Raw genomic sequence first — 25,233 nt, 5'->3', positions numbered from 1 at the left:
TTAGAGCCGATTTACTTTTTAATTCATAGATTCAACACCCACTAAATTTGAACCGCTCATACTTTGCAAGATTATGTCCTGAGACTCCAGTGACACACCCAACAGCTGCACCATCCAGCGGCTATGGAGTGTTCTAGAACGTGGCTGACTGCACTTAGATGTTCTGTGTGCTGAAATACACCTGTATTTCTTTTCTTTTCTTTCTTTTCTTTTTTTTCTTTTCTTTCCTTTCCTTTTCTTTCTTTCTTTCCTTTCTTTCCTTCTCTCTTTCTCTTTCTTTCTTTCCCTTTCTTTCTTTCTTTCTGGAACGTGGCTGACTGCATTTAGATGTTCTGTGTGCTGAAATACACCTGCATTTCTTTCTTCTTTCTTTCTTTCACTCTGGAACGCGGCTGACTGCATTTTAGATGTCCTGTGTGCTGAAATACAACTGTATTTCTTTCTTCTTTCTTTCTCTCTTTCTTTTCTTTCCTTTCTTTTTTTAAATTTATTTTGTGAGAGAAAACGCGCACGTGAGCAGGGGAGGAGAGAGAGAATCCAAGCAGACTCCGCACTGACAGCGTGGAGTCCAATGTGGGGCTCCAACTCACGAACCGAGATCATGACCTGAGCCAAGATCGGGAGTCGGACGCTTAACCGACTGAGCCACCCAGGCGCCGCAAAATACACCTGTATTTCAAAGACTTAATATGGAGGAGAGATCTTATTAGTAACATTTATGTTGAGTACACGTCAAAATGATAATGTTTGGGCTGTCCTGGGTTCAAGAAACTATAGCATTAAAACAACATTTGTTTCGTTTCACTTTTTAAAACGTGAGCCCCTGGAGAATCCAACATGGCACGTCTGACTTGCATTGTCTTCCTGCTGGATGCTTAACCTACCAGATTAATCCAGGTGCTTTCCCAGCCTAGAGGAGCCGCCTAGAGCTCAGAAGACTTGGCTGGTCCTCTCATTTATTTCTAATTGAGGTGAAGTTCACATACTATACAATTATTTTATTTTATTTTATTTTATTTTATTTTATTTATTTTTTAATGTTTATTTATTTTTGGGAGAGAGAGAGACAGAGTGTGAGCGGGGAAGGGGCAGAGAGAGAGAGGGAGACCCAGAATCCGAAGCAAGCTCCAGGCTCTGAGCTGTCAGAGCAGAGCCCAACTCGAGGCTCTAACCCATGAACCGTGAGATCATGACCTGAGCCGAAGTCAGTTGCTTAACTGCCTGAGCCATCCAGGCGCCCCAAGCCATTTTAAAGTATACAGTTCCAAGTGGCACTTAGCACAGTCACGGTGTTGGGCCACCCCCACCTCCGTCCAGATTTCGACTTTCTCATCCCCTAGAAAAACACGCCCGTTAAATAATCACTCACCATTCTCGTCTCCCCCAGCCCCTGACAACCACTAATCTGCTTCCTGTCTCTGGATTTGCCTACTCTAGACACCTCATTTAAAAGGAATAATACAGTAGATGACCTTTTAGGATCGCCTTCTCTCACTGTCCTCCGGGCTCAGCCATGTCGGAGCAGGTGTCAGAACCTCAGTCCTTTTTATGGTTGACTACCACCCTGTCGTGTGGGTATGCCACCACGTGGGTGCCATCATCTGCTGACGGATGACTGGGTTGTTTCTGCCGTAGCTACTTGAGTAACGCTGCAGCGGACATTTGTGTATACTTTCTGCGTGGTTGTATTGTTTTCATTTCCTGGAATTGCTGAGTCACATGCTAACGGCCGCTTCTTCTTGTCTTTTTATTTATTTTTATTAGTATTACTTTTTTAAATGGGAGATCAAGAAGATCCCTTTCCAATTTTTTAAAAAAATGTTTATTTATTTATCGTTGAGAGAGACAGAGCGCAAGCGGGGGAGGAGCAGAGAGAGATGGAGACAGAATCCGAAGCAGGCTCCGGGCTCCGAGCTGTCAGCACAGAGCCCGATGCAGAGCTCGAACTTACAAACAGTGAGCTCATGACCTGAGCTGAAGTCGGACGCTCAACCGACGGAGCCACCCAGGTGCCCCAATAAATAATTTTAAATGCTATTTTTGAAAAAAAAAAAAAAAAAAAAGTTGCTTTTGTAGTAAAAAAAATTTTTTGATATTATGAATTTGACTGCAGAATTCACCTAGACATTCAAAATAAATTGAGACATCTAATTTGTTAGAAACCCCCAAGCTCTGGGGGTACTGGGGTGGGAGCAGTCTTCTATAAGGTAACGGTGTTTCCTGTAAAAAAATTCCAGAAGCTCTTCCCTAGGCAATTCATCTATCCTTCCACGTTCATCTGACACTTCTTAGACACTGCCCGTGAGGTGACTGAGGGAGAGTCTAGGGTGGAGGGGGCCGAGGGGGGTCTCAGGGCTGGGGGAGAGAGAGGGAGGAACGAAGCCTACGCTCCACACACTCCCGGCAGGTGCCGGGAAGCAGAAGGCGGGAGCTATGGAAGGTTCTTGAGCTCGGCCCTGTCTGGACCACAGGATGGCTTTGCTGAGGTGACAAGCATGGGAGCTTGATCACGGAAGGTGTGGAAACAGTCTGGGGCTCTGAGGCCCACCCTGTCCGTGCCCTGGCCCACTATGTGACCTGGGAGGAACAAAGGCAAGGTGCCAGACTGCACAACTGACCCACACGGCCTGCTGTCCTCTGACCTCCCTGAGGGTCTCAAAGGCAGGAATGGAGTCTGTGAACTCGTGTCACTATTCTTCAAAGCCGGCTGCCAGACACTGTGTCTGTCCTGGAGGAGGCCGCCCAGGCTCATGGAAATGTCAAGTGCCCGTCTTTGCTCTGGGCTGACATCACCTCTGCGTGGGAACAAAGCGCGTGCTCATGCCGAGCCTGTCTGGTTTGGCAGTGATCTGTGTTCTTGTTTGGTTTCAAAATAGGGGGCCCAGAAGGCAAAACCATGAAAGATGCCCTTGTTGGAAGAAATGTTCAGGAGCCCAGCTGAGGGCCTCCCTCTGGGCTTTGGCTGAGAAGAGGCAAGAGTCACACACCCAGTCCCCAACGTCTGGGTTCCTAGGGGAGGCTGGAGGCCCCCCTGCTACCTGGGAAACCCCAGGTAGAGCCCTCATTATACGACTTTATCGTGGGGGGCGGGGAGTGGGGGGAAAGGGGCAGCAATCTCGGCTAACGTTCTTGTAACACAGTGCAGTCCATTTCCACATTTGCAGGGAAGGGCCATTCTCACTTCTCATAGCTTTGGCGACTCAGCATGTCAGGCGATCTTATGAAGAAGTCGGTTGGATCCTCATATTACCGACGAGGAAACAGAGGCTCAGCATGAGCAAGCAACTTGTCCAAGGTCACGCAGGTCATCCCAAACTCATTTAACATACATGTGAGGGGCTCCTATGTGGCTGGCACTGACCTTGGGGCTCGGACCCAATGGAATAAGGTAGACAAAGTTCCCCCTCTCACAGCGTGGACATCTTCGTGGGTGAGAGAGACAACACAGGTAAACGAGCCAGAACGTCAAGAGACTCTGTGAAGCGGATTAAACAGGGAGATGTGGCAGGATGTGGCTGGCGTGGGACCAGGGCAGGCCTCTGCCAGGAGGCAGCATTTGAGCTGAGGTCTGAATGACAGGAAGGAGCCAGCCGTGTAAAGAGCCCGATCAGGTGCTTTTCCCTAGGACGTTCCGGCAGCCCGAGTGGCCCCCGACGGGTCTCACTACCAGCGTCAGCAGCGGTGGGATCCCCCGCCAACAGGTGCATCGTGGAGTCGGCTCTGCGGTCCAGCTGCAGGGCCAGTCGGTGAGAACTCGAGGGACCAGATGAAGGCTGGAAACAGGAGAACAGATCCTAGTGAGGATGGCCCGAGACAGTCCACGGAGCTCCTGGTGTTGCCGGGTGTCCCCCCTGCCTGCTCACCTGCCTCGGGTCCCGGGATGGACGGCAGCTCGCGAAGGCCTAGCTCTTCTGGTCTGATCCAGGCCAGAGCCTCAGACAAGCCTCAGTTCTGTCCTGTGAGGGGACCAGATGTCTTCAAGGGACAGGTGGACACAGGCGGTGGCTGGGCTTTCTCTGGTTCTATTTGATCCAGGCCCCAGGGAAACAGTGCTCTCCCCAGTGAGGTGGGGGGGGATGGTTAAAGGTCAAGGCTGGAGGGAGGGGGGGCCCTGCTGGCTTGGCCCAGCGCCGGCCTTGGCCGTCTGCCTGCCTTGTGCGTCAGTGCGGGCCTGTGGCCTCGCAGCTTTGCCTGGCTGCCCTGGTTCTCCTCCTGGAACTGACCCTTGCCATTTCTGAAATCCTAAGATTCCTCAACTACCCCTCTCTGCTTCATGGCTTAATCCACCGAAGGGAACCAGGAGGCTGACCCGGTGCCCCTTTCGGCCCCAGGAGGCAGGCTCAAGGACTGAATGACACCGAGGGTGGGGAACAGGGAACACAAAGCCGGCAGAGGGCAGTGCCTTGCCCCCACTCCTGGGACGGAGCAGGTGCTACGAGAGACCCAGGGGCCTAGGGCTTGGCTAGGGCCACTTGTGGCGGGGATTATGCCCACCTGTCTGTGCCTCAGTCACTCTGAGAGAAGGTACCCACACCACCTCCCTCTCAGGGTGCTGGGCTGACACCGGCCTCCAGAAGGACTCGGGGGCCAGCAGTGCTATGGGCCTCCCGAGGGACAGCTGGAGAAGCTGAGGAGGGGGAGAGAGCCTGGAAGACGGTTCTGCAGGCTCTCGGCCCAGAGCCCCTTCCCGGCAGAGGGGCGGGGGCATCGGGAGCCTCAGACGCCACCATCCAAACCCTGACCTTTTGCTTTTGTTTCTAAGCAGACGCTCTTGTTAGAGGGGGAAGTTCTTAATTCCTATAAAGCAGGAAGAGGCCAGTATTTATGGAAAGTCCTCCACCCAAACAAAACCAAAACAAAGCAGAGCAACTCCCTGGATGTCCACGAACTGCTGACAGGGGGAGGGCAGTGTCCTAGTGACCTGCAGCTCTGTCGGCCACACCACTGCCCACAGGGCCTAGAGAACTGTCACCCTCTCCAGATGTGCGGGGACAGGGATGCCGGACAACCTAGCGCTCTCCCCTTGGGCGGTGAGGCTGGCAGGCCGGGTCCCACCAGAAGGCTGGGCCTCACATCCGCGCTCTGCCACCGCCCAGCAAGCGAGCTGGGGCCTCCGGCTGCCGACGGGGACGGGGAGGCTCCACCTCCCGAGGCCGCGGCGACGGGAGGCCTCAGTAACTGCACTTTTTTTTTTTTAATTTTTATTTTTAGAGAAAGAGAGGGAGGGAGCAGGGGTGAGAGAATCTCAAGCGGGCTCCACGCTCACCATGAGGCCTGACGCAGGGCTTGATCCCATGGCCCTGGGATCAGGACCTGAGCCGAAATCAAGAGTCAGATGCTCTACGACGGCGCCAGCCCGGCGCCCCCGAAGCACTGTGAACGCACGTTGTGCAAGACCACCAGTTATCCTTCCTTTATTGCAGTAAAAAAGTGATTCTATTTCTAGAACCGAACAGCATCACAGAGACATTCCTAGGAGCCTGACAAGAAAAGAACGCTCTTTGTTCGCAAGCCCTTGTGTCACCTGCGCAACAGACACAGCTCCGTGGTCACGGTCCCCGCCAAGAGGCGCTGGTCCTCCTCGGGCACGGCCCCCTCGGAAACCGCCCCCTGCCCCCCAGTGCAGCACCCTGGGCCCCGCTCGGCCGCGGGGAGCACCGCAGAGCGAGCAGGGCCTCGGCACTGGCCTCCGATCATCCGGGGTCTGGGCACCCTGGAGGCCGCATGCGGCGGTGGCCCCTGGTGAGCTGGGTCTGGGGCGTCGTGGGCCAGGGGCCTGGGAGCCAGGGCGGGGCAGAGGGGCCCGGGGAGGCCTCAGACCCCGGAGAAAAGGTCTGAGTGCGGCTCCATCACCCACTGTGGGAGTCGGGCGGGCTGTGGGCCTCCTGCCTCCTCTTCCCCAAGCGGGGGGCGGCACTCCCGGCCCACAGCCCTGGCGGCGGCCTCTGCCCACCGACAGCAAAGAGCACGTGTGATACGGTCTCAGGGCCTGGGCCGGTCTGCTCCCGTCCCCAAGTGTCTGTCAAAGCGGTGCGTGTCTCTGAAGCCCTCGGTCACCCGCGGCAGCTGGTATCCAAAACCTCTTCCCTTCTGGAAGTGTTCCCCACTGTTCTTTCAAACGAGCCCCCAGGCCTGACCCGTGACCTGTTTTTTCCTTACAGCCGATAGAACTTGTCGTTGGCGGTAAAGCCGGCTAATTTTAGCAGCTCCCCGGTCCGGGGCCTTCCTCGGCCCGGGAAAGGAGACAGCAGAGCCAGCTCACCCCGACCCAGGGCCTCCCCGTTCCTGGAGGGGCCTGAAGAGAGCGGCCACCGTCCCCGCTCGGTCTGCGCGCATCCTGCCCCCTTTGGGGGGCTCCTGTTGGATCAGTTCCCTCTCGTTCCTTTCCGCCGGACCTGCCCCTGTGCAGGCCACCCCAGGCTCCCGGCGCTTCCCCTGGTCTCCCCGAACATTTGCCGCTGAAAACCACCCAGGCAGGCCCAGAGACGGGGGCAGGCTTTGAAGGTGCAGATGCCAACCAGGGTTCCACGCCGGAGGCTGAAGAAGAAAGGGGGGGGAACACCGCCCACTGGTGAGGGGGCAGTCGCAGTGGCCACAGGCTCTTCCAGGGGAAGGTGGTGGCCTTGAGAAAGCCGTGGCTGCCGGGCTCGTGGCATGCAGGGTCGCAGGAGAACTCCCCACGCTCCGTCCCAAGTGGCGGGCTTGCGGGCCAGCGCGGTTCCTGCACTGAGCCAGTGTTCTGAGACCACAGTGGTCCTGAGTCTGCCCGAGGAAGTGGCCTCCGGCCCTCTGTGCGGTGACAAGTCTGCACTGGTACTCTCTCAGAGAATGTTCTCTGCAGCACCAAGCACTGTGGGCTGAGAGTATGGTGCAGGCTCAGGACCGGGCACACCGGCCCCCACGGGCACAGGCAAGTGGTAGGAAAAGGACCATCCCGCCCCAGAGCTGGGCCCCCTTGTCCCCATGCAAGGTCCTGCGTGGGCCACATTCCGCGGTCAGGGCTATGGCGCCGTCATCACACTCTGCTCGCCATGGTCCACGCTCCAGAGACGGTAAAACTCGGCAAAGTCCACGTAGGGCTCGACCCGGCCATCCTCCCCGGGCGGGAGCGAGTGGGCAGGCCGGGAGCGGAAGAGGCCCCCGTCTGAGCTGGAGCTGCTGCTCTGGGTGTGCGTGTTGGTGGACTGCAGGGTCAGGGTCGGGCTCTGGCTGTGGGGACAGGGGAGACTCAGTCAGGGACCCTGGCTTCTACCCTACGACAGAGAGGCCCCTGCCTCAGCCGGCCCCTCAGGCCACAAGAGCCAGACCAGCCAGAGGTTCTTACGAGCTACTGACAAAAAAAAAAAAAAAAAAATCAAATGTCTTTTCCAAGCTCTAGCTATAGGCGGCTACTTAAGTTAACTAGAATTTGGGGCACCTGGGTGGCTCAGTCGGTTGCGGGTCTGACTTCGGCCCAGGCCTGATCTCGCGGTTCGTGAGTTCAAGCCCCAAGTCAGGCTCGGTGCTGACATCTCGGAGCCTGGAACCTGCTTCAGATTCTGTGTCTCTTTCTCTCTCTGCCCCTCCCCCACTCACACTGTGTCTCTGTGTCTCCGTGTGTGTGTCTCTCTCTCTCTCTCTCTCAAAAATAAACATTGAAAAAAAAAAAAAAAAGTCAAGTTAACTAGAATTTAATAGAATGGATCACCCGGTTCAAGGGCTTGATGGCCATGCACCCTAGTGGCTCCTGTATAGGACACGGGACATTCCCACCCTCAGAGCCGCACTGAGCTAGAGGGGGTCCATTCCAGCTTCTCCAGATCCCACTGATCACAGCCAGGAAGGATTCTTCTCCCAAAAAACTCACTCACTCCTTCTCTCCCTCACACTGGCTGGGTAGGGACGGGCCCCTGTCGTCAGAGCTCCCTGGGCACCCCCCCCCACCCCCCCGTCACAGAACGCCTAACAGCCGGGTATCACCTGCCCACCCGCCCTCCTGCACACTCCCAGCACTGCCCAGCCCCCAGCACCAGCCCGCCCACAGTGGGCCCTGACTAGTGCTCAGATGCAGGGCCCCGAAGAGTCAGAGGTGCGGAAGGACGGCTGGCTCTCCTGCCTGCCCTGTGACCACTGCTATCACACTCTGCCTCTGTGGGCACCGCTCACCCTGCAGGGGTGGGGGGGGCGCTCCAAACTCGCGATGCCTGCCGCTCAGCAGCCCGGCAGGACCCCTGGGCGCACAGGGGTGGGAGCAGGGGCACGTGGGGGCGGGGAGATGGGAAGGCCCCCTGGGAGGCAGTGGCCACTCCCTCCCAAAGGGCCTTTCCGATTGGCCGCATCCTCCGAGTGGGCTGGCTGTGGCATCCCTGTTATTCTGTGCCGGGCTGGAATGTGGAAACCGGAGCCCTGGGTCCCCTGGCGGGGTGGGGGGTGAGGGGGGTGGACATTCCACGGAAGTAGAGGTGGGGGAGAGACACCAGACCTGTGAGGCAGGTCTGCAGTGAGGAGGGGCCAGCCCACTCACTCCTGGGCTCCGGGCCTCCCGCTGCCTCCACCGCTCCCCCTGCTTTCAACTAGACAACTCCCTTTAAACCTAAAATGAGACACTTCAGTCAGAGCACCGGCTCTGGCAAGCAGCAAGCTGGGACAGGCCAGACAATGTCCCCCAAGCACGACGCCACCGGGGAGGCAGACCTGCATCGCGTGCTCCAAGACGGGCAAAGATGAGAAAAGAGAAAAGAACAGAACCTTCCCATAAGTGAAAACTAATCTGTGGGACCCACAGGAAAACACGACCCGCGGGCCGTCCGCATTGGTGGCCCGTCTCCTCCCAGCCCCCCTCATCTGCTCTGCCCCGAACCTCCACCCCTCCCAGGCCTGGCTTCAGTGAGCTGTGGGAACCCGCAGGGCTGTGTCCTCCGGCCTCTACATCTGGGGGAAGCCCGGGGAAGGGGCCGGGGAATTTGAGAGGTACGGGGCACTAGCACACCCCACCCAACGTGGCTCGGCCGGGACTCGGCCCCACGGCCGTTCGTGTCCAGGTCCGAGGGTCCTCCCGGGAGGTGGGCCCGAGGGCGCCCGGGGTGAGGTGAGGGCTTACTTGGTGAGGGTGGGGGTGGCCTCATCCAGGGTGGAGGCGCTGTGGGCCCCATTGACCAGCTGGCCCTGGGAGGGCATGACGAGAGAGAGGGTCACGCTGGTCTTGCTGGTGCTCTGGGCGCTGGAGTACGGCACGGACACAGGATACACGCGGCCTCCTGTAGCTCAGGGGGAGAGAGAGAGAGAGAGCAGTGGGCTGCAGGCAGCAGCTGGAGGGGGGGTGGTCCCTGGGGTGGTGGGAACAGGGCTACTGCAGGGCCTAACAGGGACAGCGTCTGAGGTGCCGAGGAGGGAGGCATGGTCCTCTGCCCCTTGGGACAGCGAAGGGACGTCTGTCTCACGGCAGACTCTTCCAGGCGGGCAAGGAGATCCTCTCGGCAACAAAGCACGGCCGCTGCTCAAAGCGGGAAGAGTGAGTGCCGAGCAGGCTCAAGGAAAGGGTTACTGCCTGGCTTCCCACGACGCTTTCAGCCAAGGGGTAGGCTGAGGTCGGCCCAATGAAAATATGGTTGCAATAACAACAAGCTAGAGAAAACTCCAGTAACCCCAGTGTCCGTGGGAGAACTAATCCATCTGTGCTGCCTGCGCGCTAAGGCTGGCTCGTTTGAAAAAAAGGAAGCGCAGCCCCTAGGAACCGGTGGTCGTGACACGGAGCAGCATGGGAGAGACACAAAAAAGAACCATCGCCTCTCTTCCCGAGCAAGCCGACTGCAGAATTACAAAGGCAGAAAAGAAAGCGTCTCGCCCCACCCCCGACACTGTCCAGGGTCAGAGCCAGGTTTCGGGGTACCCTCTGACCACAGGCCTGACCTCGCCTCTGTCTCTTCCTTCTAGAACCTCAGTTCTTCAGTAGAAGGGATGCCATCTGTCTCTAGGGTTTTAGGGACTAAAGGAACTACATGGGTAGAGTGCCAGGCACACACCAGTGGCAGCCGTCACCCCTGTTATGTGGCTTCGAGGCTTGGCAAAGTGCTTGTCCACACACTCAGGTCTTTAGGAGGTAGGCGGGCAGGTGCTATAATCCACACTCACAGGCAGAAGGGGAAAAAAAAAGCTGAACTCAGCTCGGAGAGGCTTAAAGACAGAGAGCCTGGATCGTAGCCAGGCCAGGCCCCTGGCTCCGTGTCCACTGCCGGCAGCAAAACCCCCCACAGCCCCAGCCGGCTTCCTCCCACGGCCTCCTGTCCATGCTGTGCGCATACCTGGGGCCGGGGACGCTGCGGGCTGGCTCATCTCGCCTAGTGGGTAGCCGAAGTTCCTCACCAGCAAGGTCATGTCCTCGTGCCTGGGGCAGAACTTGGCACGCTCCCCACCACTGGCAAAGGTGTCACCGTGGATGCGCTTCACCCGGTCCACCACGGCCTGGGCCACCGCATCCAGGGAAGTCTGCTTGGCGAACTCAGTGTCGATCATGGCGGCGATCTCCTGGAGGAGGGGGGTGAACCTGGTGAGGAGTGGGGTGGGGCCCCTGGAGTGTGGGCCACAACTCCAGAGCCTCATCAGGATGCTTACGGGGCATCAGCCAAACAGGTGAAGGAAGTCACCACCAGTCAAGCCTGTAAGCCGAGCTTTTCAAGGTATTCAGGATAATTCTTCTGGAACTTTCTCATCAGTAAAGGTGTGACCTTGTGATTTCTCCAAGTATTGGCCTCCACACCAAAACAATGGGGGCTAATGTCCACCTCGCTACGTTATTAAGGGAATTAAAAAACACAATGGATGGGAGGACATTCTGGAGACCACTAAAAAGTGCCGAATGAACTGTCGTTATTACTAAGCTTCCCTTCCTGGAACTTACTGTAGGCTACGATATGCCGTTTATACTAGAAAGTGGGAATACAGAGTGAAGGTAGGCCCTGTCCTCAGAGAAATCCACTATCCAGTTTTTTCTAGAACCCAGCGAAAGCCACTAGATAATTCTATGGCAAAAACCAAAACTAAAAAATCACACTGACAGTAAGATCACAAACACAAACTCCTCTACAGGATGGCTGGCCAGAGTCTCTTAGAAGTAAAGTAGGGGGGCTGGGGCAGGTCACAGGAAGTGACTGAGCCCCATCCGGGGTGGGCTCGGCTCTGTCGCTGTCACTTCAGGCAAGACCCTGAACTCTGTGAGCCCCAAGTTCCTTACCTCAATGTGTCAGTGAGCCCCTGCCTCCTGTGTTACAAGGCTACTGGCAGGGACGATAAGATAAAACAGGTGAAAAATCTTGAACACGGGTTATCAGGAGACAGGCGTAAGTTTTCCGCGTGATTTTTAATTAGAAAAGACAAAGTAGAAAAAGTTACCTTCCTACAGGAATTACAAATGGAAGGAGAAACGCAGCCTGAATTTACTATCCAAGGTCAGGTAAAGGCAGCCTCCCTACAAAACCATCCTGAAGTGACTGTCTCAAAGCCATGCTTTAGTGACAACTATCTGACACGTGTGTTCCAAGTGCAGCGAAAATAAGCAGCTCCCACTGGCTGGGGAACCTATCACACCTGGCCCTCAACACAATCCCCAAAAGCTAGGTGTTATCACCCCATCTCGGAGATGAGAAGCAAACTATAATCCGGGGGCACAGCTCAGAGGGGAGGGAAGGGGAGGGAGGGGAAGGGACCGAGGGAGGCTGAGGCACAGACCACACCCCTCTGGGCTCTCGTCCTCCGTCCAGGGCCCTTCCTAGACAGACTTCAGAACAATTTGCCCATGGACATTCACTTCCTTCTCTCCCTCTTCCCTTCCGGCTGTGCTCAGCGCCGTGGGGACTGACCCTGCTTCAAGCCCAGAACAAGCACAGCTTTGGGTGGGATGGGTGTTCTTGGAGCTCTGAGCCTTTTCTCCCCCCGGCTTTGAATGCAGAGAAGCTGTCCAGGGCTGGCATTCGAGAGCTAGAGCTCTGGGTCCCGAAGCACTTTGGAGCCAAGCAGAAGGGCTGGCTGGGCCCCCGGGGGAGCTTGCCACCCTGCGGGCTGGCTGGCAGGGCTCTGCCTGGGCCCGGCTCACCTGGTTGGCCTGCCCAGGCCCGTGGGCTGCCTCCAGGGCCTTGTACAGCCCCTCCGACATCAGCACCAGGAAGCCGGTCACCCCCTCCAGGGGCTGTGCACCGTGGATCTCGGGTTCTGCAATGATAGGCTTGGACTTGGCAGCACTGTAGGAAGAGAGTTGGGGGAGAGCCGTGCTCAGAAGGGCCCCCAGAGGACATTTTTCTGCTAAGGGCCAGAATCTACCCAGAATGTAAACTAAAACACACATCTGACAAGAGGAAAAGAAACAGGAAAGAGAAAACCAGGAAGACAGACCTGTCTTCTGAGGGTGTCTTAAAGGAAAGCTCTGAGGGCCAGGAAAGCGAGTGGGGCAGCTGGGTCAGGACAGCGAAGGTCGGGCACCCACTCCCGACCCTGGTCGACATCTCCTGTCCACAGAGCCTGTGCAGTGGCAGTGAGGACGGCGAGAGGGGGTGGATCGCTTTCAGAAGCCCACTCCTCCTGGGCTCTTCCAGAACAAGTATCCAAGCCGACTCAGATGCCACGTACGCGTCCCCCCCGCACTGGGACCCTTAACGGAGGCGCTGGCAGAGTCAGCGAATGTCACAGAACTCTAACACGTGCATGTGCGCACGGAGCCAAGCAGAAGGGTTCCCGGCAACAGCACTCAGAGGAGTAAAGTCTGGAAACGTCCTGGGAGCCCATGAGCAGGGGCCGGTGAGGTGAGCGCTGATTCAGCCACACTCTGGGACTCCGCAGCCCACACCCCGCCCCTCAGGGACAGAGGAACGGCACCCATCAGGGAATAAGTGAGGTGCGGCGCTCTGGAAAGCAGATGCCAGCACTTGTGGGTGCTTTAAAAAGGATGCTTTCGGGGCGCCTGGGTGGCTCAGTCAGTAGAGCGTCCGACTTCGGCTCAGGTCATGATCTCGCGGTCTGTGAGTTCGAGCCCCGCGTCAGGCTCTGTGCTGACAGCTCAGAGCCTGGAGCCTGCTACAGATTCTGTGTCTCCCTCTCTCTCTGCTCCTGCCCTGCTCATGCTCTGTCTCTCTCTCTCTCTCTCTCTCTCTCTCTCTCTCTCAAAAATAAACATTAAAAAGGATGCTTGCCCCGTCCATGCACACGCACACGCACACGCACAGGCACACGCACACACACACACACGTGCAGGTGGACACGATACACAAGAAACCAGCAGCTTCTGGGGAAGGAGTCCAGCCTTGCAGCGGGAGGAAAACTTACTTTTCGTTGTATACCCTTGGCGCTATTTGAATTGTTCTAAACTACATGTGTACCTTCCAATTAAGCAAACAGAACTCCTAAGCAAACAGAACCCCACAAATCAGAGACAAAAGTTTCCAAACTCAATTGCCTAAATTTGGTGAGAGTAAGGAGTTTTAATTCCTGCTTTCTGGGCCACGACAAGCCTGGCTCTGACGCCAGCGTGTTTGGTATGATTCCCCCATGGCTCCCCCATCAAATACTGCGATGGCAACACACACATGCACACACAAGCCTATTTTCCCAGTCAATGTTAAGGATGTTGCTCTGGATTCAGGAGGCCTGGGTTCGAGTCCTGCCTCAGCCCCCTGCTAGCCCTGTGACCAGGCAGGCTACCATTTCCTCACAAGAACACAGCTTTGGGACAACAAGCTCACAAGACCTGAGTAGGGACTGAGTAAGAACGCACGTAAAGAGCTGGGCACAGGCTTGGTACAATGAAGGCCCACGATCATCATCGCGGCCCATCTGCTGCTACGAGCACTGGGTGGCACCCACAAGGGCAGTGTCCTCCGAGGGCTGTGTGCAATTTGTCTCACACCTCTGCCCCGGCCCCAGCCACGGACAGCACTGACCAGCAGGTCTTTGGTCCGCCCCTATCCACACCAGGCAGCTCGTGCCAACACTGGCCTCTTGTGTCAGGCCCTGTGGCACTGGTCGCCACGCTTGGCTTTGACCCAGCTCCCCAACATGACCCAGTGTGATAACCCTGCTTGTAACCAGAGTCCAGACACCAAGATAAGGGCCTGAGCTTAGGATTCCCACCGTAAGTTCCCGCTTTGCTGCTCCTGGCAGCACCTTTTAAAATAACCACTTAGAATTAAGGCTTCCAAAAGCAGTGACCTCCACCCCAACCACCTTGAAAGTAACAGGTGCTTGCTACCCTACGCTAGAACCCCAACTCCTGGTTCGCTGGGTTTAGGGCCACACGCCAACATCTCTGGGAGGAATAAAGGTCTTCTTGGGCTCTGAATTACCTCAAACTACCTTTTGTCCCTAGAGCCTAAAGTCTGCTTTTGCCCAGGCCCTCTGGCCTTACAAACAAACAGGGGGCAGCTGGATGGGCCACCTACCTCAGTAGGTCGATGTCAGTATAGCCGTACTTGACCTTGTAATCCCCGATGCGCCTGGTGCTCTCCTGCCCACAGATGACCCCCACTTGCTTGATCTTTCCTGCATCCAAACCTGCCAGAGGGAGGACAACAGGATCCCAGATCCTGTCCGTCATGAGAAACTCAAACAAGGGGATCCAGACACAGCCACAAAAACAAGGCAACGAAGACCCAGCGAACAGAGAATGAAGTCACACCAGGACGCCCTGGAGAGCGGCTACCCCGAAGCGCCCCGGGGTCCCCAGAGCCCAGCCCCATCAGAACGCCCCCTCACTCAGCAGCCTGGGCTGCAGAGCTCCCCGGGAAGTTGGGGGGAGGGGGCAGCTAGGCCGAGGTGGCTGCAATCCTGGGACTTCTTTGGCCTTTTAGTCTCCGCCGATCACAGTACCTACCGCACGCTCACTACTCTTGCGAACACTTTACACATACGGACTTTCGACCCTCACAACGCCCCAAGACAGGTGTTACTACGATTCTCATTACACAGATGGGGAAACTGAGGCACAGAAAACTTAGGAAATTCTGCGTATCACCAGCTAGTAAGGGGCAGAGCTGGGATCCACCCCCAAGGTCACAGCCCAAGCAAGCCCTTCACGCCTCTCTCTACGTGGACACCGGAAGAGGACGCAGGGGGAGCCGTGGAGGGGTCGGCCCTACCCTCGCTCACCCAGCTGAGAGAGGCGGAAGAGCTCGTCCTCGTTCTCCGTGGTGTGGTCCACGTTCAGCTGGGTCACCTGCAGCCCGTCCACCGTGGATTTGCATAAAAGGGCACGGTTCGTACCTGCAGCAGAATTTGAGCGGCTGAGCAAAGTCTGGGTGCAGCGAGGGGCAGGACGCGTTGAGCAGAGAGAGAAAAGTCAGGCATCTCACACAAGGAAATCCTTGAAACGAGCAAAGAAAATAGGCTTAGACCACTGGGGTGAGTCACCAGTCAGGGCGTGCTGATGATATTAAGGAATTAGGTTAAACTTTTCCAGTGTCATCCTAGGATGATTAGGATTTTAGTAAGAGACCTTTTCTCTAGGGAGACATACTGAAATATCTACAAAGAGAAAACGACACGATGTCTGGGGTTTGTGGGGACAAAGGGCTGCAGAGGAAATGAGACTGGCCCCAAGGAGGTGATCGCTGTGGCCGGGGTATGGGCACACGGGGGTTCGCTACGTGCTTATCTTTTTACATTTTTTAATTCTGTCCACAATGAAATCCAAATGTCCCTGTGGGCCCTCACCCAGCCCGTCTCGCCGCCCTTTGTGGGATGCCGAGTGGGTGTTCTAGAGCCAGGCATCCTCTTCCTGAAGAGGAAGCCACTGAGGCGACCCAGAGAGGGGGCGCAACTCGCCCAGAGTCAGTTGGGGCAGGGCGGGGACTAAAGCCGGGACGCCTGCCTCCTAGCTGGTACCTCCAGCTCCCCGGGCTGGGACTGGGACGCTCCTGCGGAGAAACAGGGAGGCATACCCAACAGTCTCAGGAGACGCGGGCTGGAGGGCTGACGTGTCTGGGAAGCGGACAGTCCAAAGAACACACAGACCTTGAGGCTACCTCTTGCCCAGCACTCCCCGCCCGGGGACGGGTAGGCGGCTCACCGACATTGGCGACATAGAGCCTGTTGTTGAGAAGGACCGCCACAACAGCCATGGCTCCTCCCGAAATCTCCCTCTCCAGTGCCTTGAGTCTTTCGAGGATCTTCTGGTACTGAGGAAGCAGCTGGTGCTGAGGGACACCCTACAGGCCGTCATCAGGAGGTCAGAGCAGGCCGGGTCCTCGGAGACCATCTCACCAGCCACCCCCTCCCTTCGAAGGCAAGGATCTGAGGTCCGGGCCAGGATGAAGCCGCACTGTAGCCCCAGGCAGGCTTCTTGCGGGAAAGCCAGACATGACCCGACTTGTGCCGTCAGTTCTGAAAGTGCCGGTGGCTGATGTGAGCGGGTGGGTGACGAGGCTACGCACAGGGTGAGGTCGGGGACTGAACCGGAAGGGCCTTTCCTCATATTCTTCACTGCCCGCCCCATGCTGGGCCGGAGTGAAGCTGCCTGCACGGGCCAGGGAGGCCTCTTGCAAGAGCCCCTGCGAACGCATCGTCCCCCAGTCCCTCGGGCAGGAACGAGTCTGTCACCCGGTCCCCTGAATCCTGCTGCTCTGGCCCAGTCGTGTCAGTGGCCTGACAGTGACATGGAAGGGAAGTCCCTGCTCCTAGCAAAGCCAGGCCTTGGCGTGCTCCCCCCCCCCCCCCCCCCCCCCCCCCCGCCGGGGAGCAGGCCGGGGAATTACCTCTGGCAGCTGGGACTGGAGGCTGGCCTTCTCAGCCAATGCGTCATCGATGGACTCCAGGAAGCTCCTCTCCACCACATCAAAGGCCTGGAGGCAGAGGACAGGGAGGGGTGTCAGGGCACAGGTCAGTTCAAAATGCCACCGTCACCAGATACTGAAATGCGTCCTATTAATAGTGACAAACTCTGTATTAACTGCAGGTGGTCACGTGATGCGGGCTTCACAGGGGGCTCTGCAAGGCTACGTCTCCTAGAGAGCAACCTCCGGCGGAGACATCAGCTCCACGGGGCTGGTCGCTGCTAAGGTGGCACCGTGGAGACCAGAGAGGCAGGAGGCGGCGCAGGAGTTACCAGCAAGGCTGGGAATCCGGTCACCGGGGGTGAAGCCCACGTCCGCCACCCGCCCGCTGGGCAGTCTCCACCTCCTCATCCACGTGGGAGGCAAGCGCTACTCTGAAGGTGATGGAGACAATCCACCCTGTGCCCCCAAACCCCGGCTCAGAGTAAGTCTAGATCAGTGCCACCTAGTATCGCTACTACGTCCTGCCAGTCCCTCGACGCCAGTCACATGGCTGCCTTTGAGGGGGGGAGGGTGCAGCCAGAGTCACTGGCGCGGGGCCCCGAGGCCACGGAGGCCTCTGGCCCAGGTGCTGATGCTGGAAAACGGCCGAGAACAGTTTTCGAGGAACAGGAATCCATCCTTCTCATCTTAAAGTAAGTAAGTGCCTCTGGACGAGCTTCCAACAAGAGGTGCCAGGAACAAGAGCTCCAGAACGGCCCACGGAAACCAGAACCGGCCAATGAGCACCCGCGAGGAGCAGGGCCCGGCGGTGCCGGCAGCCACCGGAGACTGAGCACCCGAGCCTCACCTGGAGGAACGGGATCGCCCTCGGTTACCCTGTTTCCGCCCGAGCTCAGCCCCCGCCCACTGCACCCGTGGGTCTGAGGCTGCATCCCTAACGCCCCTCCCCCAGGAGCATCTCCTCCACAGCCCACCCTGCAGGTCAAGGGGAAGGACCGCAGCTGGCTGGCTGCCCAGTCCTGCGCTCTGGGAAGGTGGGGAGCCCCTGTTCTCATAAAACAACTTTGTCTTTCTGAGTTGCTGCCTCGGCGTCTGACAGTGTGATAACCCTGCTCGTAACCAGAGTCTGGACACCAAGATAAGGGTCTGAGCTTAGGATTCCCGCCGTCAGTTCCCGCGTCGCTGCTTCTGGCAGCACCTTTTAAAATAACCACTTAGAATTAAGGCTACAAAAAGTAGTGAGCTCCACCGCGACCAACCTGGAAGTAATAGGTGCTTGCTACCCTGCTCTTTATCTCCCGCTGGCTCTGGACTCAGGAGGGAGGACTGTCCTCCTCCCCAGGCAAGGGGCGCCCCCTTGCTTCGGGATCTGTAAGTAATAATAAATCTGTGACACTACTTCCTTTCTGGGGTGGTACTGAGACTGTGCCTTCAATCAAAACAGCCCCCACGGGTCTCACATCCCCAGAGGGGACATGTGCTTGGATGCTGAGGGAGCTACCTGCTGACCCCGTGTCATCAGGTTATAATCTACGTAATCTTAATTCAATATCCCAGCTCTGGCTTCTCAATACCATTGGTGACAAGGAGAGCATCTCCTTTTTTTTTTTTTTTTTTTTTTTAATTTAATTTGAGAGAGAGAGAATGAATCTTAAGCAGGCTCCGTGCTCAGCACAGAGCCCAACGCTGGGCTCCATCCCACAACCCTGGGATCGTGGCCTGAGCTGAAATCAAGAGCCGGCCGCTCACCCAACTGAGCCTCCCAGGTGCCCTGCAGTCTGTACCCTGTACGATGCCTCAGGGCTATGAATGGCTCACAAACTTCCTCTCCCGGACGGACAGGGCTCTCTGGAAGGAAGCACGGCTTGCTGGCAGTCCGTAGCGTTGCTTGGCACTGCCTCTGGGTGTTGCCACAAATCCCCACCCTAAGTTGTTACGCTGTAAAAGATTGGACTCCCCTGCAGCGGCCAACCGGCAGGCCCCAATCTGAGGTGGCTGTGTTTCCCATTAGTCTCTAAAGGAGACCCCACTGGGTGTCTGGTCTGGAGGTGACTGGTTACGATCGCACGCGAAAGCTGAGCCACAGTGAGCTAACTAGGACGGAAGGACTCTGCCTCCTTCCCAGCAGGGGCGCAGACCGTATGGCCCAGGAAGCCAAAGAGAGTTCCCCTAGGTTAGTGCTGGAAAGGGAGGCTGGCGGCTGGGGCCACCGTGCTGGTGGTTGGGGCTGGGTGTTAAGCTTGGGCAGCCGGCCCCAACCCGTGACAGAGGCAACTCCACCAGGGGCATCCCGGCACCCCGGGCCAGCGCCTCCGGTGTTGCTGCCTTCCCTGCCGCTGTCGCAGATCGTCCCCTAACCCCACGGGATACTGGCAGTCCCACCCCTGGTGTGGTAGAGCAAAACGCACCCTCGCTAAAAGCAGGGCCCCCGAGCACACGGTACCAGCTCCTCCCAAGTCCCCAAAGGAGGATGAAAATCGACTAGACTCTTGTAAGAACCCCCCTCACGTGGCTTGGGCCTTACTGGGCACAGTGGCATATTGCACCCAACTGCTCTTGCTACATTCCCGGGGCCGGGGGCCTCTCCCAAAGGCACTGGTGAGCGCTGCGCTGGTTGAGGTGGACCTAACTCCCGGGAGATGTACTGGGGCACCCTAGGGCAGGACGCAGCAGCCCCCATCCCAGGCGCTCCCTGCTACCGTCCGTCGAACTGAGATGTCCAACAACGACCAGTGTGAACCAGAAATGGAGACAGGGGACTATACCACGCTAGCAGTGCAAGGTTTTCTAGAAAAATGTGCCCAAAGTGGGGAGGAGAAGGGTGCTGATTGGCTCTTCTGGGACTTTGGAACAGGCTCCCACCTGCTATTTGCGGCGGCTGAGATGCGCCAGTTGGCTGGGTGGCCCAAGACTCCACAATCCATACTTCGTTAAAAACACAAAAACAAAATAAAAAAACCCAGGGTATTGAGGACCCATTTTATCAGGGACACCCTAGAGGACCCCTGGACTTGTCACCACAGCAAGGGGGCCAAATGTGTCAGGCCACAAGGGCAGGAGACAGACAAAATAAAAAAGGGGGTGGGCTCTGAGGAAGAGATCCCCGCAAGCTTGCAGAGCCCTTGGAGATAAGGAGAAAGAAGGTCCCGTGTCCTGACTCAGATTTTGGCACTGGGACCATCCCTCCGTTGACTTCAGAGTTCAGGCTCACCGTAAGTGGACAACCCCGGATGAGACACCTCCTCTCAGCCAGAAACCGGGATGGGTCAGCGGGTCCGTCATTTTGCTAAGTGGTACGTTTCCACACTCCCTGACCGTGTCCAACCCAGAGGAGGCACCCCGGGGGCCAGAATCTCAAGAGTTTTACTTAAAGGGTAAGCCCCCCCCCCCCCAAAAAGGCCATGCTGTTACAACTTATAGAAACGTCAGATACAGTACCGCAGGCATTAGGTGGTACCAATGCTGTAGCTAGACACGAAAAAGAATTTTTCTGAAGCCCAAATCTCGTTTGCCGGTAAAGGTGAACAGGCCCCACTCCTCCTACAGCCAGGAACCCAACGGAGGGGCCCTAGGGGATACAGGGACTTCTGGGCCCCTTTTAGGTCCCCACTGAGGGGCGGCCTGCAACGCGGCTCCCTCCCGTACAAGATGACCCACGTGCCTCTCCATATTGGCAGCTCTGGAGATCAGGGACCCTGATGACTTCCTCTCGGGACAGCCAGGACCCAAGTTAGAGGCCTCTGCTCAGGTGCCGCTGACGCCGTCACCTCTTGGCACGGCCCAGCCCCGGCAGCAGGATCTGGGTCCCGCACCCTGACTTCTGAGAGGGGCGGCTACAAGGCCCCTGCCCAGGAACCCAGCAGTCTCCTGGAGCCTGTCCCTCCTCCAGGGGACAATTACCCGTATACTTCTCTGATTACCCACTGGGACACGTAAAAGAGAAATTTTACCGCTCTTGTCGACGCCTTCTGGGAACCCCTCTAAACATCAGTGAGGGGCACCCTTTAAATTACAAGGCGTACCAGGCAGGCTACGGAAAGCGTTCGACCTCCATTGGATGTGACCCACCTGCAGCACAGAGGTTGGGCTATCGCCCCACATAAGATTCAAGGGCCGCTCACAAGTGTTAAATTTCTGGGCCTCGATTGGTCCTCTGAAGGCTGGGAAACTCCACTTGAGGTTAAACACTAACTGTCAACGCTTCAGCCCCCGCCATGCTGCGGCAAGCCCGCCACGGCCTTCGCACTGCGGACGCATACCTCGCTTGCCACTACCCTCTCCGCAGCCACACACGGAGCCCCCGCGCTTCGGCAGGGAGGAGCCCAACAGCAAGCTCTGTCGCTGGCACAGAGGTCAACTCATCAGGCCCTCCAGCTCCTTCCTCCAGGTGGAAGCGCTGGCCGCCACGGACCACGCGTCCCAGGACTACAGCCTAACCGCGGCTCCCTCTGGCTGCCCACGGGCTTCCAGACCGGAAGGCTGCACTCCACAGCCACCCGCTTCACCCCCAGAACATCGCAGTCTGGCTCCTTAACGGGCTTTGCTAGAAACGGGGGCCCTCGCCGACCGGAGCTGCCATCCTCACGCTTCTAATCAGATCGCGGGCAAGGGACGGCTCCCCACGTGGCTCCGCGCAGCCACAGAGGCCCATTCCCGAAAGCGGACAGGGCACCCCCAGGAAGGGGCTGACTCTGCGGAGGCGGGTCTTTCCGGAGGGCAGGAGGACGTGGCTTCCGAGGTCCTCGGCCCCCTGCCCACGGGCCGTGAGGAAGTGGTGACGGAGGCGCCCCCAGCCCCGCCTGGGCCTCTAGCAGGCCGAGCCAGCCACCGCCAAGAGCTGGCGTGCGAGAGGGGAGTCCGGCTGCTCCGTGCACGGCAGCGCCGCCACCGTCCGTGGCAGGGCGGGGCCAGCTCAGCTCGCTGGGCTCGCGGCAGCACAGTTGGCTGTGTAGAGCACTGCTGCCCGTGGCCGGCCTCTTGTCCGTGTCTCTGCTGACTCCCGGGCAGCTGCTGACAGGCTCGCGGTCCGGTCAGGCCGACGGCAGGGGGATGATTTTCACATCCCGTCTGGGGTGCTCCGTGTGGAGGGTACCGGGGCAATCAAAGCCTTTCGCACTTCAACACGAATGCTACCTCGAGGTGTTTTCCCTCGCCCGAATCCCAGTCACCATACACTTGGGGCTCTCGACCGGCTCCACCCACCCCTCAGCCCCCCGCAATCAGTCCTCAGCTCCACCGCGCCAGCCTTTCTTAGTTACCGCTTCTTCACTCTTTATTCCTCGGCCTAATGGTCCCCAAAGGTCCTCTGTCTCTTTGGATCACGGGGTAGCTACCGCCACCATGGCCTGGGTGCACTGGGCGCAGGGCTGTCCTGCTCTGGGGGCGCCTCTCACAAAATGCACCGCTTTGAATCGCAGATGACGTCCCCAAACCAAACGCTGGAAACTGCCGTTCTTTGGTCCCGGGAGGGGATGAGCCTCTTAGCTGCCGCCAGGTTGAATTCACTGGGCGGCTCCCTCCCTCCGTCCCCACTACCCACTTCACTATGACTTGTGTGATACTCGCACTGGTTTACTGCCTGCTACACCCACCCCGAGCACCTCTGCGGGTAGGAGCCTCCCTGTCTTGCTTTTCTGAGTACACCCCGCTCCCATTCAGGCCTCCCAACACCACGGACTCGGATCCTCAGAGCAAGGATCTCATTTCACTGCCCAACAGGGCATCCGGTGAACTTTCATTTCGGCCACAGGCCTCTGGCATTACTGGATGCCACGGTGGACTTTGAGAATCCTCGCTCCTTAAGTTCCCGGGCAGTAGACGGCTCCTACGTGGACTTCCCCGCTGCCAGGGGCACCTGCCACTTGAAATGCTAAGCCCCGTGGCCACCGCTCTCCTCACACCCGGCCGCCGGGAGAGGCTCCCACCGCTGCTCTGCGGGAAAGAAGGTGCTGGCAGCGTCTTCAGACCAACCCCGGCTGACCCCGCACTTTGCGGTCGCAGGGCTGAGCTCCCGGGGGAGCCGACCGGCCGGGGTCACGGTCGGCCAGCCTGACCCCCGCTACCTGCAGCAGCACACGCCGCACGTCCGCCTCGGTGTGCTCCGCGCTGAGCTGGCCCAGCAGGAGCTCTGCAGACAGCCGCTGGGCCACGAAGCTGGTCACCCGGTTGCCATCATAGCCGTTGAAGACCCCGTACAGGAAGCAGTTGTTCTCACTCCTGACAGAGAAGGGGGAGCGGCTTGAGACGGGGGGCTCACAGAAGAGGGACGCCGGTTCCCAAGTGGAGGGGAGGAGGGAAAGGACTGGGGGAGACCAGAGATACAGCAGCGGTGGCTTCGGATGCCCACCGGGGTTCCCCCACTCTGACCATCATTCCACCCCGGCATGGCCTTCCAGGACACTCCCTGACACCACTGGACCTCGGTCGGCCTGAGGTCCAGAAGTGCAAGGGACAGCAGGAGATGCCCCCCCGTGGGTCACAGCTCAGTGGCAAGCCCCACTCGGGACGGGTGCAAGCTTGCCTCCGAGGCTCAGGAGGGCACTGCCGGCAGCGCTCACCTGAACTTGAGCCAGCTGTCCTCCGGTGGGTGGCTCTCGGTGCCCTTGCCATCAGCAGAGTAGCTGCGGTTGGAGGCTGAACCAACCCCGGAGAGGTGGCAGAGCGGCAGGTCGTCTGTCCAGCTTGGCTGCTGCTCCTGAGGACACCAGGAAACCAGAAAGTGTCACCTCCTTCATGAGGACGGACCCCACCTCACCTTCTTTCTCTTCCCCAACAGAAACATGGCAGCCCCAGAGCCCCACAGACGGTTCTGCTTCCTTCCGGAAAACAGTGCTTGGGTGAACAAACACCTGCAGAAGGGTTTGCATGTTTTTATGGGTAGTCCACAATGCCGTTCCCCAGGAAACCTGGAAAAAACCAGAGTTCCCAAATTCTAGGCTCCGCAGTGGTTTCTAAGCAGGAGCTGTGTTACGAAACATGAGTGAGACACACAAAAGAAGCAGTCGCTTGGGAGAAAGCTCTTTGGTGGCTCCCCACCGCTCCCTGCCGTGGCTCTGACTCCAACCCCAGTTGGACTCCAGTTAAAACTGGAGATTTCCAGGCCCAACCCCCAGAATGTCTGGTCCTGGTGGGGCCCAGGATGCCCGCGTCGCAGGCAGCTCCTCCCGGGTGGCCGATTCGGGAGGCCCGACGGCGCTTGAGAAACTGCCTTTACGAGCCAGCTTCAGTCATTCGCCATGCCCTTGGCATCTCTCCCCTCGGTCCCTGCTCCGCTCTGGCACCCTCTCGCATCTGCTCCGTGCCACATCCCTCTCTCCCAGTACGAGTGCCTGCAGCACCTCACTCTTTTCCCTCTGCAAGAATATACTCCTTACCCTTGTCTAGCAATTCTCCACGTCCTTCAGAACTCTGGCTCAGGAGTCACCACCTCCAGGAAGTCTTCCTTCAGGAAGACCCCCTCCCGCTGCCACTGCTCTGGCTCGGCTGACAGCCCTTCTCATGCACCCCTCCTACACCTGGCTCCCCTACTCCTGCCTGCCTGCATCTGACTGCCTTTCTACCCCTTGGATCTCAAAACAGGCAGTCCAGCTTTAAACCTCACATACACGCGTGAGCACTTATGCAGAGCCGTCCAGGCCCAGCCCAAACACAGATTCTGAATTTCCGAAATCTCCTAGGAGTGCGCTCCGAAGTCCCAGAAACGGCTCTGACACAAGGCCCAGGTATGAGCCATTCTTCTCACTGAAAGCCTCCCCATACCAGGCCCCTATCTGAGAGCTGTGCCTGGTTCCCAAGAGCCTTCCCAGGACCACCCGGCCTGGAACTGATGGGGAGCGTCGAAGGTCAACTGCAAAGAGGGTACCACTTGGATCGAACGGAACGCTGTACTGAAATATTCAACAGGCACGTATCCTGTGCACAATTTCTTGTAAGGTAGTAGTAAGTCTTCAAAAAAGGATGTGAAAACCACTTCAGCAGGCTCTTGCAATCAGATATGCAAATGGCCTGTGGTTAGCTTTTGTGGCAAATTTTATCTTCTGTTTATTTACATACTGACAGTGAGTGCGTTTATGGCTTTTTAAAATTGCTTTGATGCTGCATTGATTCTAGCGGGTTCTGTCTGTCTTGCACCCTGGAGCAGCTTCTGCAGGGTGCAGGAGTTTATTTTTATTTTTAAATTAACACATAGTAAAATGGACTTTTTTTTTGGCATGCCGGTCTAGGAGTTTTCACACGTGTTTTGGGTGATTGCCGCCACAAGATGTGGGAAGAGCCCCGTCATCCCAAAACGTACCCGTGAGTTGCCCCTTCGTAGCCACCCCTCCCCTAACGCCCAACAAGCAGACTTGTGCTCAGTCGTTCGCTGTCTTTTCAAGAATCTCCTAAGTGAAATTAGGCAGTACGCGGCTTTTTTTCTTTTTATTGTGATGAAACACACATAACAAAATTCACCATCTTAATCGTTTTTGAATGTACAGTCCGGTGGTACTAAATACATTCG

At 57.5% G+C, this 25,233-nt stretch overlaps 1 protein-coding gene across 2 annotated transcripts in view; it reads right to left on the bottom strand.

Annotated features, from left to right (window-relative positions):
• Positions 1-5,386: 5,386 nt before the first annotated feature.
• The window catches only part of TAB1 (TGF-beta activated kinase 1 (MAP3K7) binding protein 1), a 32,704-nt gene continuing 12,857 nt past the window's right edge, over positions 5,387-25,233 (bottom strand). Inside the window, exons 2-11 of one of the 2 annotated variants that reach the window (XM_030320670.1) lie at positions 23,291-23,427; positions 22,796-22,949; positions 16,713-16,799; positions 16,028-16,166; positions 15,109-15,222; positions 14,403-14,514; positions 12,068-12,212; positions 10,281-10,503; positions 9,080-9,242; positions 5,387-7,209 (exon numbers count right to left, since the gene is read on the bottom strand). In XM_030320670.1, coding sequence (XP_030176530.1) covers positions 7,002-7,209; positions 9,080-9,242; positions 10,281-10,503; positions 12,068-12,212; positions 14,403-14,514; positions 15,109-15,222; positions 16,028-16,166; positions 16,713-16,799; positions 22,796-22,949; positions 23,291-23,427 — 1,482 coding nt within the window. In that variant the 3' untranslated portion in view covers positions 5,387-7,001. The remainder of the gene's footprint in view (positions 7,210-9,079; positions 9,243-10,280; positions 10,504-12,067; positions 12,213-14,402; positions 14,515-15,108; positions 15,223-16,027; positions 16,167-16,712; positions 16,800-22,795; positions 22,950-23,290; positions 23,428-25,233) is intronic. The other variant, XM_030320671.1, reaches the window with a different exon arrangement.

This window comes from Lynx canadensis, chromosome B4 (genome assembly GCF_007474595.2).
Source record: "Lynx canadensis isolate LIC74 chromosome B4, mLynCan4.pri.v2, whole genome shotgun sequence".
Taxonomy (NCBI): Eukaryota; Metazoa; Chordata; class Mammalia; order Carnivora; family Felidae; genus Lynx; species Lynx canadensis.
The sequence above is the reverse complement of the archived record's forward strand: the minus strand, read 5'-3'. Positions and strand labels throughout refer to the sequence as shown.